Source organism: Nyctereutes procyonoides, unplaced genomic scaffold (assembly GCF_905146905.1).
Source record: "Nyctereutes procyonoides isolate TBG_1078 unplaced genomic scaffold, NYPRO_anot_genome, whole genome shotgun sequence".
NCBI lineage: Eukaryota > Metazoa > Chordata > Mammalia > Carnivora > Canidae > Nyctereutes > Nyctereutes procyonoides.
The window spans coordinates 8,917,881-8,935,323 of NW_026575146.1; the positions used below are offsets into that span (position 1 = coordinate 8,917,881).

The window sequence follows — 17,443 nt, forward strand, 5'->3', positions numbered from 1 at the left end:
AGTATGAAAAATATAAATGTTATTTAAACTATTGAGAGGCTGAAAAAAATTGAAAGGTCCTGAACAATTAGGACTTTTACAAGTTTGCCTTACTTTCGTATGTTTGTTTTGAGTAGTGACTTATATAATAAACCTAAAAGTCAAAATTAGATTTTCTCAGAATGAAAAGAATATGAGGGCTCCAGCTCTAGAGGCATGACATGCTGGATATAAAATTACTTCAATCTTCAGACTACTAACTGGATTTCCCAACATGACTATCTTTTCTCAGTTTTAATTCATCAGTATCATATGTCCAGCATTTATTATTAATAATACTTTCTCTCACATATCCAATATACACATCAGAAAAATCTTTCCCTGTAATCTTCTCCCTAATTGGTTATATCTATTATTTACTCAGTTGCTCCTTTTTTGCAATGCATTCCAAAATATAATAAAACAAAATGAAATGAAATAAAATAGTAAAATGTATTCAAATTTAATTTTTCAAAAGCATCATGTTAAAACATCTAAGTCACTATCATTGAGTGCGCTATCAATACCTGAAGAAAAAAATACTTACATCATTTTCTTGCCCATCAGTGCCTGTGTTGTGGATGTCAGGGTAATGCTTCAGAAATTGGGCTACATAGGTCATAATAGACTTCTCATCTGGTTTATCCACGTCAACATCTGGAACAACCAAAACCAAATGTGAACAAGTTAATTAGCATTCTTTCTATTTTAATAACACAACCTTTGAATCCTAGCTAACATACCAAAAGACACTATCCTAAATGCAGAAGAAAAATAGAATTAGTATTTCGAGACAGTGAGGGAGGGCAGACCAATTTAGTTTGGATGACACATGATGGGAATGTTGTGACACACAAAGATGAAACATTTTAACCAAGAAATTTTAGGAAGTAATGCAGGTTTCATTTAAATGATCTCAACATTAATTCACCAGAAATCTGAGATACTCTATGGTAATTCAGATATTCTGTGTCATTAATAAAACACAAATACTATGTAAATTTCAGAACTGAAGTGAATGGATAGAAAAAAAATGCTTACAGGTGTGGTGTTGAATGACGTGACTCTAGAGCTTGTATACTGTATCTGGCCAAATATAGAGAAGCTCCGTCTTATCCCCACAAATTTTATTTTGGAAAAGAGGGAGATGCCTTATGTTCAAATCCTTGGATAGACTCTCCCTTGTGCATGATTCTCTCTAAATTACTACACTTTGAAAAGTCAAGTACTCTGAAGGAAATACAGAGCCTGAAAACATATTTTTAAGTGTACAGATGTTTATCAAATAAAACCAGTAAAAATCAAGCAAAGGTATTTATATAAATTTAGTCATTATAGAGTTATACGGGGTAAGACTGCATACCTAAAGTGTTCAGTGTTTTAAATCATCTCTATCTCTTTTAAAGGCAATGAAAAGGTGATTACATTTGGAGTTTACAAATATTTACAGAGCAAAAATATAACAAAACAAACAAAACCCATGAAAACCAAAACATAACTAAACTGCCCTAACATTTTGTAATGTGCCTTGTTATCGGAGATATAATTTCTAGGGACACTCCCATTATAGTGGCAAATATTTTTCCAAAAGAAAATCAGTGCAGGAAAGTACTATTTCTTCCACTTTCCTAAAGTTTTCTGGCCTCTGATAAGTTCTCAGAAATTATTTGTAATTTCTGCCTTTAAGACATAGGAACGTAGAGAGTTGAAATGTGTGTACAAGAACAAACAATTACTCCTTACCTTCAGGATCCAACAGTCTGGGGATTCCTAGTTCTGTTTCAGCAATAGTGAAAGCCTCCTCCAGGTTTTCCTGGTTAGATCTCCCTTTCACTTTCTCCAAGTCCACTAGTTCTGGTCGAATGGCATGGATGACAGAATGGAAGGCAACCCCACTCCTCCAACTCCGCCCAAAGTCCTTTACTTCTATTCCCGTCTGCCTTAGTGTGATAGAAAATAAAATATTTATTTAATGTCACATTCTGAATAGATAATATGCACTTTCCTCAAGGACTAATGCCAAATCCAATCCTCAGCAATGATGTGCAGTTAGTTATAGCAGTTAGCTGCTTGAAAAAAAAATAAGCAAAACAAAAATTTTAGAGAATAACAAGATAAGAAGGAGTTTTGTTTCCATACTTTGAGTTTTCCATATTAAGCTTTTCAGTAACTGAGATACTCAATTTAAAGCACATTTTAAAAGGAAACTAATAGGGGCACCTGGGTGGCTTAGCGGTGGAGCATCTGTCTTTGGCTCAGGGCGTGATCCTGAGATCCGGGATCAAGTTTCACATCAGGCTACCTACACGGAGCCTGCTTCTCCCTCTGCCTGTGTCTCTGCCTCTCTCTCTCTCTCTCTCTCTCTCATAAATAAACAAATAAAATCTTTAAAGAAATAAAAAATAAAAGGAAACTAATATAGAGAAAACATGTCAGGCAAAATAAAAAAGAAACTTATAAAAACACCAAAGATGAGAGTAATTCATCATTATATATTTTTGAAGTCTCTAGTGCATTTCTAATGACAATGATAAACAATGATGTACAATGTCTTGTACATGTACAGATATTAACATGCCAAGATAATACGGCTGAATTACATCAAATGCTTTAGAATGAACAAATGCAAATGGATGTGACCATCTCTCAATCAGTCACACAGGAGCCTACACTCCACATAAGTCCACACAAGCTTCCATTTACACCACTGATCAAATAGTTTTTTTAAAATCTGTTTTTGGAATTGCCTTGACAGCAATGTCCTGGTGGCAAATATCTGTTCTTCTGTGGTAGATATGATTAATTCAAAGTCAGTTACGATAATTAAGACTTCATTCAAATTGGTAGTAATATCTGCTAGTGAAAATAAAAGTGTACAAGCTCACAATGATTTTTTTACATGTAATTTATCAACTATATAAACTGTATACGAAAGCAGCTCCAAAAAGGAAGTTGTGAAGATGTCTTTGAACAACATTCCTTGGTTAAGTTTAGAGACCCCCAAAAGTGATCAATTAGATGACATTCAATTGATGAATATTCTGGTAGTCTCTTTTTTAAAAAAATTAGTCTCATTATAGTTGTTTCTAGATGAAGCAGAGGTAGTATCACCTAACACCCCCCCCTTTTTTTTACTATAATCTCAAGATTTCCATGAAGTGTAGGGTATATTTGACTGATACACTGATTAATATACAAAGTTGGTAAATACCCTTAGATTTTATCTCTGCAACCTTAAGAGTCACTTTAAATCCTGTTATACCAATATACATTCAGCTTGCATAAAACGTCTTGGGCTGAAAATAGCATCATTGAATCCCATCAATAAGTTCAAAAATAAATATTTCCAAAACAATTTTGTAAGATTTCGGTAATTATAAAGTAATCCGGTATCTCCTTTTAGTTGTTTCAGGGTTTCTGTCTCTGGTAGTTCGCATCCAGTATATTCAGCCAAAGTCTGGCACATGGGCAAATACCCACACAGGTGGAGCAGGTCACTGTGCTCTTGTCACCTCTTCACTTTGTACATTTGCCCCTGGCTTCACCTTACTTTTCCACCTACATTTTCCTTTTGGTTACACTTACATATTTTTAAATGTTTTTGTGTTGACAGTTACTTCAAATTGTATTTTAACAAAATAAGGTGGGTATAAATAAATAATTAGCTAGCAAATATTCATTATGTATTAGATATTTTCTGACTTTCCTCAACTTGTTTATTGTTTCAGATATTTTTAAAAAGAAATATATAAAATATTTCCCTACATATTACTGTTGGAATAATTTTTCAAGTTTTAGTACATTTTCTTTTTCTGTATTTTTTGAACATACACACATACACACACACCCCTATAATGTTTCGTATTACATCAAAGCAGTAGGTGGTATTCCTAAAAAGTTTTAGTTTTAGTTCAAGTCTCTCATTTAAGAATCTTTGATATAAATTCTAAAAAAAGTAAATATGTTACTTAAAGAAGTGTTACAAACTTCCAGAAACTTGGACACATCACTTAAAGTGATGAAGTATATCCAGTTTATATGCATTTCTGCTAATACATATTTACTTCAAGTTATCATTCAAGATAGATCATCTTGAATGGATCATCTTGAATGGATCTGGATATACAGATTTTCATTTGTTTTGCTATCTTATTAATTTTTGTCTTGAAATACAATTTTATTCTTAGACATCTCAAAATCAAGTTTGCAAATATCAAATATGCTATAATTTAATGCTTTTATGTCTGAGAGTATATATTTCCTATCAGGAAATGAAATTAGTAAAAAACACAATAGAGAAGGTTTAATCATATTACATCACCAAAACAGTTTTTATTCACTTCTCACATATTTTGAAATTTTATATGAAAACAGTGAATATATTCTGACAATATGTCTGGTGTTTACTGGATATTTTGTCATTTCTTGTCATGTTCAGTCCTGTGAGACTGATAAACAGACCACAAAGTATCACACATTATAATTTTAAAAACATGTCTATACTTAAATAGGTATAGATAGTTAAGTATTTATCCATATCAGTAGGAAAGTTGCTTGGAAAATACAGAGTAAGATAGCATTTTTTAAAAAGGCAGCTTTTAGGAAAATTATCAACAATTTGGTAGGTATAATGGAATTATGTGTTCATCACAGAATTTTTGTTAGAGAACAGTCCTCTCCCCAAATCTCTCCCCTTGATGCAGCTGTAGAATAAATGGATCTCACTCATACGCTGATGGGTGGAAAAGCCTTGAATCATAAATCTGGACATTTATTCAGATAAGGAAAATACAACTTGCACTAATGTTACAAATATAATGTTTGCAGGACTGACTTTTAGGTCATTAGGCCTCTGCATATTTTTGAAAGCTAACACACCATATAAAAAACAAAACCAAGGCAGAAAAACTCCAAAAAATTTGAGTTTACCTTAAGCTACTATAATATTAAGTAGAAATCAATTTATTTTCGGTTAATTTAATGCTTTGTGGAGCAATGGGCAAGAGAATATCACATTGATATTATTACAAAATTTTGCTGCAATAGCATAACAAATATCCTAGTGTGTGGTCACCTGTCTCTTCCTGCCTAGTACATTTCTTCTCTCTGTTTAATTAAGCTGCAAAAGAGTTTAGTAATTGCCACTGTGGATGGCATGCAAACAGTATACCAGCAATGTGGTCAGGTTTTCAAAATTTCATTTCTACTACAGATTCTAAAAAGCCACAAAGCTTTGCTTTCAGAAATATTTTTGAATACAAGTTGAATCATAAAAATATACCCCAAATTAGAAATCCACCAACACACTTTAAAAGTTAAACAAAACTATATAAAATAGTAACACTAATTACATCTTCTCTATGTTTAGTTTTTCTCTCTTTATTTTTGCTCTTTAAACACTTTAAAAATAGAACTCCCTAGGTTTAAGTGCTTTAATATTTTATAATAATAAGTACTCATTGAAAGGTATTTTTCAGAAGTAGAGGGTAAGATTCAAATTAGATTTAGGCATGTAAAAGCAAAACAGAAAGTAAGTTAATTTTACATGTCATTTAGGAAGTCATACAAAAACACAACTTCTTTATGAAGAGATCTTACTACTGACCACATCTGACCACAAAATACTGGTAGTCTCAACTGAAAATGCTCTTGAAATTGCTTTGAAAAGATACTCATTGAGAGCTGTAATTTTCTATCATTATCACATGAATGTACACACATATAAATTTATTAGGCCCAGAAGCAAATCCACAGTCTATAAAACTGAGGTTGACAAAGGAATTTACATTCCAGATGAAAGAGGAGACACAAGGAAAAAGAATTTTAAAATAAAATTGCTAGAAAGTTTTGGGAAACAAAAACAAATATAATTATTTCAGAATGTGGGCCTTAGTTCCATTATTATTAAATAGAACTCAACAATCTTGTGAAGAGATAATCACATTTAAATCTCTAATTTATTTGTGTAAGGATTATTTAATAAAACAGGAAGTCCAAACAATGACCTAAATATAATTACTCCTCAAATTACCAAAGCGTGTGTTAAAAAAACTTAATTGGGCCCAATCACATGAATGGTGAAAGAATTAGTTTGATTATAGCATTTTCCTAGAATATCAGTGATGATTTCTGTTTATATTTTAATTCGAGGAAAGAATGGAACAGCCTGAAGCAAAGCCTTTCATTCAAATGTCTCTTCAAATTCTGCAATATTGGAAGGGACTCTCAGTAATAAATTGGTAACCAAATTATTCAAGGGTTTCAAATTTAAACAAACTCTTGGTACTTACTTGGCTACTGTGTACTGGACCCACTTTAATAAAGCCTTCTTAGCATTTCCTTGAATCTTGGTGGCCACTTTCCGTTTACTTGGGGGGCTGGCAGTCTCAGCACTAACCATGCTATCCACAGAGGATGTGCTGCCAGACAGAGACTGCAGCTGTGGCAGGTTGCTGGTCAACTCCTCAATCTGTTTGTGAGTTAACAGTTGGCAAAAACATAAGAATTATCTTGTTCTTATTTCCTTGGATGTTTTACTTTTCCAACTAAGTGATTTAAATTCCCACCCTTCACCCATTGACAAAGTAAGCCCTTAAGGGCACGACTGACACTGTACTTGGCTTCCTACTTCCCACTGCATCTGAAACTACTTTATACACAGTAAAAAATACTTGTTAAACACATGAATGAATGAATAAAATAAAACCTAATGGTTATCCAAACTCATAGAGCATACACCAATAGTGAACACAAATGTAAACTATGGACTTTGAATGATAATGACTTGTCAAAATAGGTTCATTAATGGCAACAAATGTATCACCCCAGGGGAGGATGTTGGTTATGGGAGAAGCTACACATGCTGTGCAGACACATAGTAAATGGGAAATCTCTTTTTGTTCAGTTTTACTGTGAATCTAAAACTGCTCCAAAGAATAACCTTTAAAAAAATAAATAAAACAAAACCTAAGTGTCTGGCTTCAGCTCAGGTCATGATCTCCAGGTCCTGGAATAGAACCTGGTATCAGGCTCCCTGCTCAGTGGGGAGTCTGCTTCTCCCTCTCCTTCTGTCCCTCCCCCTCACTTGTCATCTCTCTCTCTTTCTCAGATAAATAAATTAAATTCTTTAAAAAATTAAAATTTAAAAAATTCAAACAACCTAAAGGCTAGAATAATTATTCTAGATCCCCTTAATGTCTAATAGGAACATACAACTTGTGCCTTCCAGAAAAGAACAAATATTTTCTTGAACTCTTTATACACCAATATTTCATCTCCATTGTGCCTTGCTCACTTTTCAGATTGAGTACCTATACCACAGTTCCTTGGGAGGAGTTCCATATATAATGTCTTTGGTAACAAAGAACAATGTATATGGGAAGGTCAAGTTTCTGCTCACTTAAGAATCAACCCCAAAGGTAGGTAAATGAGAGTATTATTAAAATTTCCACCACTACCTCCATCCATGACATTATATCAACTGAAAAGGGAGCTATGGTACAATACCTGGAAATATAGAATAATGGTCCACATCAATCCAAGAACTATTGATGGTCGGCCATCAGCTATATCAGTGGAGTTAATGTTGACTAATTTAATCTGTTTAAAAAGAAAAACTGTACTAGTAATGTACTAGAAGATTATAGACCCTTAATTATTCAATAATTAGCACTTTATTAGACATCAATAACATTTGGTCATGCCTATGTAGTGGTACATAAAAGTAAGTAGGGTGAGCCATCAAAACAAACAGGCACATGGTTTCAGTGGAAATTTCAGGAGCATTCATTAGGTGCACACAACAAAAACAACTATAGAATGAATTTCAAAAACTTGTTTAAAATTTTAAAAATGTGACATCATGCAAGGAATTACCAACAAAACACACACAGGAAAAAAAATGTTATTTGTTTACATTCAGAAGCTGACTGGAACTTAAAAGAAACTGTGATGAGTAGTTTAAGAAAATGCACTTACTTTGAAGTTTGTTACCAAATAGCATGAAACTTATGTTCTCTTTTACCTATAAAAGTCAGGAGTTAAAAATTCTAAAATTTGTACTAACCGGTGATCCTCTGTACATGGACTGACATGAAAAACAAAGGGAGAAGATGATATACATATATAAATAATGTTTCAAAATCAGAGTTATTTGTTCAAAGGGAATAAAAACATAGGTAGTAAATTTAGAGCATAATTTGGGGGAATACATTATAAAGACAAAGGAAAGCCAAGAAATAATTAAGTAGAAGAGAACTTTAGGGTTCAGTTCCTGACTTTTGGGCCTTCAGGATAGATGTTAACTTGTCTACAGTTGTCTTCAATTATTTTATTTTAATGCCTTCTCAACTATTAAAAATGTTACTCCCTAAATCCCAGCAAAATAGACTATACGGTAAGTCTATCTCAGCCAATCAATAAAAAATACAATTAACAACTGCTCATCATCCTTTCCATAATCTCTAAATAAATCAGAAAAAATTAAATACTCCTTACATTACTTGCTCAATAATTCTTAAACATGATTTAAACATGTATTATTAATAATAAAGTTCAGAATTTTGTAAGTGGTTTACTTTTTAAAAAGTATCAGATGCAAAATCATCCCACAAATACTTTACTCTGGAGTAATTAGTTTATATTTACTAGTAGAGTAAAATCACAAAGTTACTGTAAATAATCTGAGATATACCCATGGAATTTTGTCTCACTGATGAAATTCATTCATCAGGTTTAGAGACAGAAAAGAAAATTGAGAACTTCCATAGATTACAAGCCTATGTGTCAACTTCTTTTAAACCTAGCACAGCATGAGACATATAATACATGTTTATGGAAAATGAAGAACATCACATTTTTTAACCTTTTATGACAGAACCTATTGCTATGTCCATAATCATTTTGATTACTCTTGTTTATAGCTTCTTCAGAATTTTCTCCACATCCATTTTAGCAACCACAGGGCACAGATATATAATACACGTTAATAACCATAAGATTAATGCATTCCATAAAGAGAAGATTATTTCTCTTTCCTTACATATCATGCTTTTTAAAAATGACAAGTTGAATTTCCTACTCAATTTCCTTCCTCAATCCAGCTACACCTGTACTATGAAGTTAACATATTTAATTTGTTCAACTTCTGAAGAAAAAAATGTTCTTCATACCTATTTTTTCTCTTAAAAACTGTGTGTTCCATAATGGGGTCATGGAACTTATTCTTATGGGTTTATGGAACTTATCCTATTAAATTCTTACTAGCCTGGGAGTGTGGGATGGGCAAGAGAGACATTCAAAGAGAATGAAGAATTCCCAGAAACTACAAAGAGAATGGGATCACATTGATGGACTTCACCTTTGACCTGCTGACCTTGGGCATGCAACCCCAGCATATGCTTTAACAAAACCTCTAGGTTTTATTGATTCTGGTGCATGTCAGTGTTTGAAAATCCCATACTAGACAACTGTACTTGGCCCATGTCATCAGAGGTTTGATTTTGCAAGCCAGAGACCCATATTGTCTGATGTATGTTCCCCCCAAATTCACATGTTGAGGCCCTAACCCCCAATGTGACTGTATTTAGAGACAGGGCTCTCAAGGAGGTAATTAAGGTCAAATGAGATAATGTGAGTGGGTCCTAATCCAATAGGACTGGTGTCCTTATAAGAAGAGGAGAAGACACTAGAGCTCTCTCTCTCTCCACATCTATACAGAGGAAAAGCCATGTGAGGAGACAGTGAGTACGTGTGTCTGTCTACAAACAGGAAGAAACAAAGAAGCCAGCTCTGCTGGTACCTTGATCTTAAACCTCCAGCCTCCAGAACTGTGAAAAAAATAAATTTCTGTTATGTAAGCCATCCAGTCTGTGCTAGTGCTATGGTAGCCATAGCAGACTAATATAAGGCCCACAGATGTTTCAAAAGTATATTCAAATTATTTGGGAATAAATTTAAAATAAGACTCCAGATTACTAGCATTTCTTGCTAAATTGGGAAACCAAACAAATGGATGCGTTGCCACTTTATACTAGTTACTTTCTACAATGAGGTGTCAAGTGAGTCATTCTAACCAGTGATACAGGTAGCCAACTATCTGCATTACTTAGTAAATAGCTTAAACAAATAATTAGATTTCAATAAAAATCCAGATTGCTGACTTTTCTTGTTGAAGTGGAAAATCTGGGATCCCTGTGCTTCCATTTCACTGAGGCAACTATGGTCAGAACTGAATGTTCACTTTGTTTTCCAGACAGGGCCCAAGATTGCTCAGTTCTCCTATTTCCATGGGTAACCTCTAACTCACTTCATCTTCAAGATCACCTATCTGACTTCATAAGAGTCTAAATTTATGTCCCTAGTCTGCACTAAGGAAAGTTTTAGGAAAGTTAGTCAGTGGTTGGCTCCTTTTGTTACTGTTTACCTGATACCTCACTGGAGAAAGAAACTGGTAGAAATGGCACCAGATCATTCGAGTCACATTTACAGGGTTCCTAACAGGTAGTAATGTATGCTTTTTTTCCACTGCCCTGTAAACAAGTGGAAAATAAACACAATGGTAGGGTTTTCTTCAGTAAAATTTTAGGAGTGCCCTCATTATTCCTTAAATCAAGCTAGAATCCAAGGACTAAACTAATTTTCCATTATCTAAAGAAAAAAATATAAATGGAGGGCAAGGTAAGTCCAAAGGTCAAAAACATGTTCTTAAAATTCTTAAAAATATGTTTGAGACATAAGTTCTTAAATTATTATTTTTAAAAAATTAAAATAAATAGTGAGAAGGTGGGCACCAAAAAAATCTTTAAAAACTCATTCCTCCCCACAGTCATTTTTATTACTTAAGGTTGTTTTGTGAAAATGACCTTGGATAAAACAAGTCTGTGAAAATAAGATTTTTTTGGTCCTCTTTGTAAACAATGCCTTATACATTAAGTTCTTAAGTTTTCTCCAAAACATTAATAAGAGGAATTTTGTTTTTATATTCTAGCAAATAAAGGATAGCTCAGAACAAAATAAGACATCATTGTCATATAGGTAAAATGGAAGACTGAATGATTTGGAAAACTATAAATATCTTGTTAAACATGTTTTTTTCTGCTTTCTATGAAAAATTCATGGAGGAAGCTGGAAAAAGAGAAACACTCCATTAACAATGATATTAGTGATCCAGAAACAATGTCCAATATTCTATAAGAAGCTAATATTGTTTTTCTACATCATCTTAATGTCCAGACTCTCTTTTTGGCATGGAATCTGCACAACTGAGTGGACTTTATATTGTTTTATAATAGTATCAACTGATCAAAATATATATTGTTCAACCAGCAGAATCAAGTTTTTTTGTATTTTCCAGAGTTCTTAAAATAGAAAGTATTCAAATATGCATTTGGGCAATAAGTAAATGAATTTAGTGCAGATAGACTTTGAAGGAAATAGTTGAATCATTCTGTTTTCCAGGAGTATCTGCATATCCACTTATAAAGCTGGTTTTGGTATTGCCAAACACAGACACCTGAATTCTCATAAGTTAGGAAAAGGCTAAATCTAAATCAGTTGGTGCAACTGATTCGGAAGGAAATATGGCAATACCTAACAAACTACATATACATTTATCTTTTGACTCTGCAATCACACTTTTAGGAATTTACTCAGAAAATACCCTTCTAGTAGTGTGAAAGTACTGTGGACAGCCAGCCATTAATTGCATCATTGTGTTTGAAAAATACCAGAAACAACCTAAATGCCCCTTTATAGAAGAGTAGTTGAATAGACTCTGGCACATCCAGATAGTGAATGCAGCCTGTGAAAATGAATGAGGAAGATCTTTAAGAATTGATCTGAATAATTTCCAGGATACACTGTTAAATGAAAAAAGCAAAGTGGAGGAGTGTATTATAGGATGTTACCCTTCATGTAAAAAAAAAAAAAAAAAGATGGTGGATGAAAATACATCTGCTCATTAGTGCAAAAGAAATGCTGGAAGAATCAATCTGAAGCTAAAGAGACTGGTTCCCTAAGATGAGAGGAAATGGAAGAAAGAGAGATGAGACTAGAATAGCAAGGATAAAGAGGGGGTGCCTTCTCTAAGCATAACTTATACTCTAGGAATCGCAGTAATGTCTCATTCCTCAAAATAAAAAATAAAATAATCATAATAACTAAAGTTAACTAAAATGTATGTGTGTATGAGGGGGTATTCTTCAAAACTGATTGATTGATTACCTAACTCTATTACAAATGGCTAACAAAATCACACTGAAGGGAATGAAAAAGCAGAAGTAACCTAAGCAAATTTGGAAAAACAGTCTTTTGACTGAATACTGTAATATCAAAGACCAAAAGAACAAATCTATTTCTCACAGGGGTGTGGTGAGCAATTCTTAAACAATTTTATGTCTATACGAGGATTAAAAAAGAGGTGAATTCATTGTAGGTGAGGGCCAGGTTTCTCGCTGTCAGAGGAAAAAGCAGCAAATAAGCATAGAAGGCTATAATGAACCTTGCAGCACTGGACTGGAAACAGTAGTATCAGTTTAAACTAATGGTACGTACACACACACACACACACACACACACACACACACACGAGGCAAGAGGGGAGAGAGAAAACACACAGATGCATATCCTGGGTTAGTAAGCATTCATATTTCCTAGATTTGTCTGTTGAGAGGGCCCAGGGGGAATGAAACTTCAGTAGCAATGAGTATACCAGCACCTAAATGTCTCTCACTAATAAAAGGAACAAAAACCTGCTTAATGAAGTGGCTGATTCTAGAACTGGGGTAGTGAACATATGAGATAAATGGGGAAAATCTGTAGTTCTGGAAAATGAGGAAATGCATGGAAACGTATGGAGCTGTGTCAAAAGAGTTACAGGAGCCAGCCTGAAGGAACTCTCAATAGCCAAAGCTGGAATGATTTGAGCAGAATAATAGTAACAATAATGACAATAATAATAATTGTAGGATTGGATTACATTTATAGAATAAAATAAGTTCATGCCAAAGTAAATAATTGAATAAATAAATAAATGGTGGAGGGGGGAAAGGACAACCTTTTCTTACAAAATAATTTCGATTAATACATGTGAAAGGACTGAGGGAAATGAAATCACCATTAGATAATTACAGAAACAATCACTGAAGGCGATTAATGCTAAAATCAGTGAGCAAAGTCTGCAGACAAGCAGGATTTGGCATAATCTCAATTACTTCCCCTAAATTGTTCCTCATTATAAAGAAAAAAATAGTATCTTTATCATAAAAAATATAACAGAGAGCCTTACCAAGTGATTGAGGTTAACATGACCAGCAATAAGACGTAACAGAATTCTATATGCGCTAACATGATACCCTGAGAAGAATACATCATTTCCTTGGAATTCTTGTCAAAAATGTATAACCTCAATCTCGAGAAAACATCAAACACAAATTGAGAGGCTTTCTGCAAAATAACTGATCACCAGCTACTATCAAGGTCATGAAGGACAAGGAAAGACAAGGTTGTAGAATGGAAGAGACCAAGGAGCCACGACAATTAAATTCAAGGAATGTTACTGGATTGGATCCCCGAGAGAAGTAAGAAATAAGTGGAAAAAATAGATGAAATTAGACTAATGTCTATGCTTTAATGAATGGTATCACACCACATTAAAATTCATTCTTTAATAATTGTGGGATATATATTTTATATATATAATAATGTATATATTATGTAAGTTCTTCATTGCATTAGAGGAAGCTGGCCAAAGTATAGACAGGAAATCTTTCTACAGTATTTTGCCACTTTTCTATAAATCTAGAATTATTTTACAATAATGTTGCATCTTTTGCTGTATAATTTACATGCACTGTTTTTACTGCATAGCCAACACTGAAAAACATTAGTATGACTTCTTGTTTAAAAAGGTGTTTTGTTTTGTCTCTCTCTTACCTTCCTTCCTTCAAGGAACTTGAGTGCTGTGCCAATATTAGCAACAGCATGGATCCGCTTCATACGGCGTCCTTGTTCACAAGGCTATAAACAGGAAGGAATAGCAATAAATAAAAATGCACACATTAAAAAGATAATTATGAAATCTATTTAAATGGATTAAAATATATTCAAAGAATATTCAAGAACAATATTACTCAATTTCTATAAAAGTTAGTAGACACACAAAGGAGCATTATCCCCACAGCACTTGGAAGGTATACTAATTTACTCAACAAAGATTCATTCCCAACTTATCTGTTGGCGCATGTGCCTGTCAGGTTTCTGTATGCCAAGAGCAGAAGTCTGCAAAATTCCCATGCCATCTATTGAGACTGTCCCTCCTATATGTTAGGAAACATTTATATGAAAACTGCTCTTGGTACATGTGTGGGAGCCAGAGATATATGGGAAATCTCTACACTTTCCTCTCGACTTTGTTGTAAACCTAAAACTCCTTTAAAAAAAAAAAGTCTTTAAAAAAAGACTTGGTCACACACCATTTCTTTTTTCAGTCATACTAACATGAAAGGTTACTGAGAATATCCGTAACACTTCTTGTTTCAAATGACCAAAATACATGGCGCATAAGAGCCATGGTTAAAAAGGAAGATTGCCAGGAATGAAAATGGTATTCACACACTCGCATGTCTGGTACAAGGACACTCTAACTGACTTGCATTTGCATTATTAAAATGCATTACGTGCTTTCTGTGTGCCACAATATTATCTCTAAAACTCAAAATAGTTTCAATAAAGTAGATATCATTAGCCTCCTTTACATATATGGAAAATAAATGGATAAGTGTGGTGAAGTAATTCTCCGTGGTTGTATAGTTGGTAACCTGGTCTCTCCTCTGTGACACCAGAACTCTAAATAATCTTCCACTAAAACTCAAAACTGCCATCTTTTATATTCTAATTATGGTGTACCAGGCAATGATTTTTATAATATGACTCTAAACAAATATTTAAATAGAAAATGAGCTATTTTACTTTTTATTTATTCTCTCCTTGGAAACCTCTGTTAAGCATGACAGTCTCACTGTTGATCCACACATGGCCCACTTAGTTATTTCATGAGTTAACTTTTATAATGTATGAAGCACCTATAAACCTTCCAACTAAGACGAGGCCAGGGCCTAGAAATTAAGTACAAAAGCCACACCCCTCAATACCATCACCATCTATTTCATCCTCCTGCCTTTCTCTACCCATGGCAACCATTATAAAATCCAGTCCAATGCTTTCCTTTTTATATAGATTCATTTCATTTATATTCATTTATGAAAAGTATTTATTTCAGTCTTTAATTTTATATATAGGATATCATAATATTAATCTTTTGAGGCTTACTTTCCCATCTAATACTGTGTTGCTGAGATTCATCCATGTTCTTGCTGTCACTGTATTTCATTCATTTTGACAGCTCTTTGCCATTTTTCAATGAAATCTGGGTTATTTTCAGGTTATTACTTTTTTTATTATTTTCAGGTTATTTCTATTGTGACCTATGCTGATAGAAAATCGATGTACATCCCATGTTTGGTACAAGTATAAGGAGTTTTCCTTGGTTGTAAACCTAAGAGTGAAACTGCTGGGTCAGAGGGAATGTGACTTTGAACTTCTAACGTAAGGCCAAACTTTTCCAGAGTGTTTGCATTTCTTTCCACTCTTGTCAGCAATGCAACAATAATTCTATGGATGCATATCTTGTCCAACACTTGATTTTGACAGATATTAAATTTTTTTTTCACTTGAATGTATTGTAGCATGGTCTTTTCACTGAGGTCTTCATTTACATTTCCCTGATCAACAATGATATCAACATGTCTTCCTCTAATCTCTGACAATGTCTATTTCTCTTGCAAAAATGCCCCCTTCACATCTCTTACCCAGGTTTTCCTTGAGTGTTTGTACTGTTGATGTTTTGAAAATGTACCTTCTGTATTCTTGCCATAATCTTTTCTTAATTTTTTTTACTTCATGTATTGTGAATATCTTTGACCCATTTTTTTTAAAAGATTTTATTGATTTATTCATGAGACACAGAGAGAGGCAGAGACACAGACAGAGGGAGAAGCAGGCTTCCATGCTCCCTGCATGGGACTCCAGGATCCGGGTCTCCAGGATCACACCCCGGCCTGAAGGTGGCGCTAAACCACTGAGCCACCGGACTGCCCTCTTTGACCCATTTTTAACTTCTTTTGTCATTTTCTTTAAAGGTTTTTAATTTTAAGATATCTTTAATTCTAATACAGTCAAATGTAGCAATCTTTTATAGTCAATATTTTATGCCTTACTATTTTTCCCTATTCAAATGTCTAAAAGATATTCACCTATATTTTCTACTAAGAACTTAAAGAGTTTTTGCCAGTAGGTTCTACTCCATGTATATTTGATTTTTGCATAGGTCATGAGATAAGGATTCAATTTTATCTTTTTATATTAGGATAAACTTTTTTCTATTTTATTTATCAAACAGTCTCTCCTCCCATCCTCTGATCTGATAGCCACTTCTGACATATATTAATGTTCCATTCATGCCTTGATCTGTTTCTGACCCTACTGCATTTGTCAGTATGTCCATACTTGCACCAATACCACACTGTCTTAAGTGATGTAACTTCACTGTAAGGCTTGATATCTAGTGAGGCAAATACCATGTGGATGTACCCTGGCAAAGTGAGCAAGTTATAAACATCTATTGTATTGTCCCTCTCAAGTTTGCATCTATTTTTAATACAACTTAATCTGCCTAATACAGTGATCATCCCTACCAGGCTACAAGGTCTTACAAGGCTCTGACCATATCCCATTTACCTTTGTCTTCCTTAGAGGGCATAAGGTAGTGTCTTATCCATAACAGAACTCCAGAAATGTTAGCTGAACGGATATTCAGTGGATAATACCAAGCTCAGTTGCAGATTTGAGATCTATTCTAAGTATATGATCAATGACTAGTAAAGTTACTTAGTAAATATTCAGGGCTTTTTGATGCTCCAGATTTCCTAAAAGCACCCAGTGTGCATTTTTTTTGCAAGCTTATTTTCTTCATAAATACTTTATTGAAATATAATGACAAAAAACATTATATTAGTTTCAGGTATACAGATTAATGATTCAGTATTTACATACATTGCAAAATGATGAGGACAGTAAGTCTATTTACCATACACAGAATTTTTTTTCTCATTATGACAACTTTCAAGATCTATTGTCTTAGCAACTTTCATATATGTAATAAAATATTATCAATTGTAATCACTATGCTGTACATGACTTACTTATTCTATAACTAGAGGTTTTGTACCTCTTGATCCCTCTTATCTGTTTGGCCTACGCCCACTCTTCTCCCCTCTGGCCATTGCCAATCTGTTCTCTTATCTATGAGTTTTGTTTTATTATTTGCTTTGTTTTTTAGAATCTACAAATAAGTGAAATCATAGAATAT

General features: G+C 33.7%; 1 protein-coding gene across 1 annotated transcript in view; it reads right to left on the minus strand.

The window, feature by feature from the left end:
* LOC129499786 (nesprin-1-like) overlaps positions 1-17,443 on the minus strand; it is a 185,813-nt gene that overhangs the window by 60,715 nt on the left and 107,655 nt on the right. The window contains exons 5-9 of the mRNA XM_055309655.1: positions 13,951-14,034; positions 7,525-7,617; positions 6,309-6,487; positions 1,762-1,958; positions 566-675 (exon numbers count right to left, since the gene is read on the minus strand). Of these exons, the coding sequence (XP_055165630.1) occupies positions 566-675; positions 1,762-1,958; positions 6,309-6,487; positions 7,525-7,617; positions 13,951-14,034 (663 nt within the window). The remainder of the gene's footprint in view (positions 1-565; positions 676-1,761; positions 1,959-6,308; positions 6,488-7,524; positions 7,618-13,950; positions 14,035-17,443) is intronic.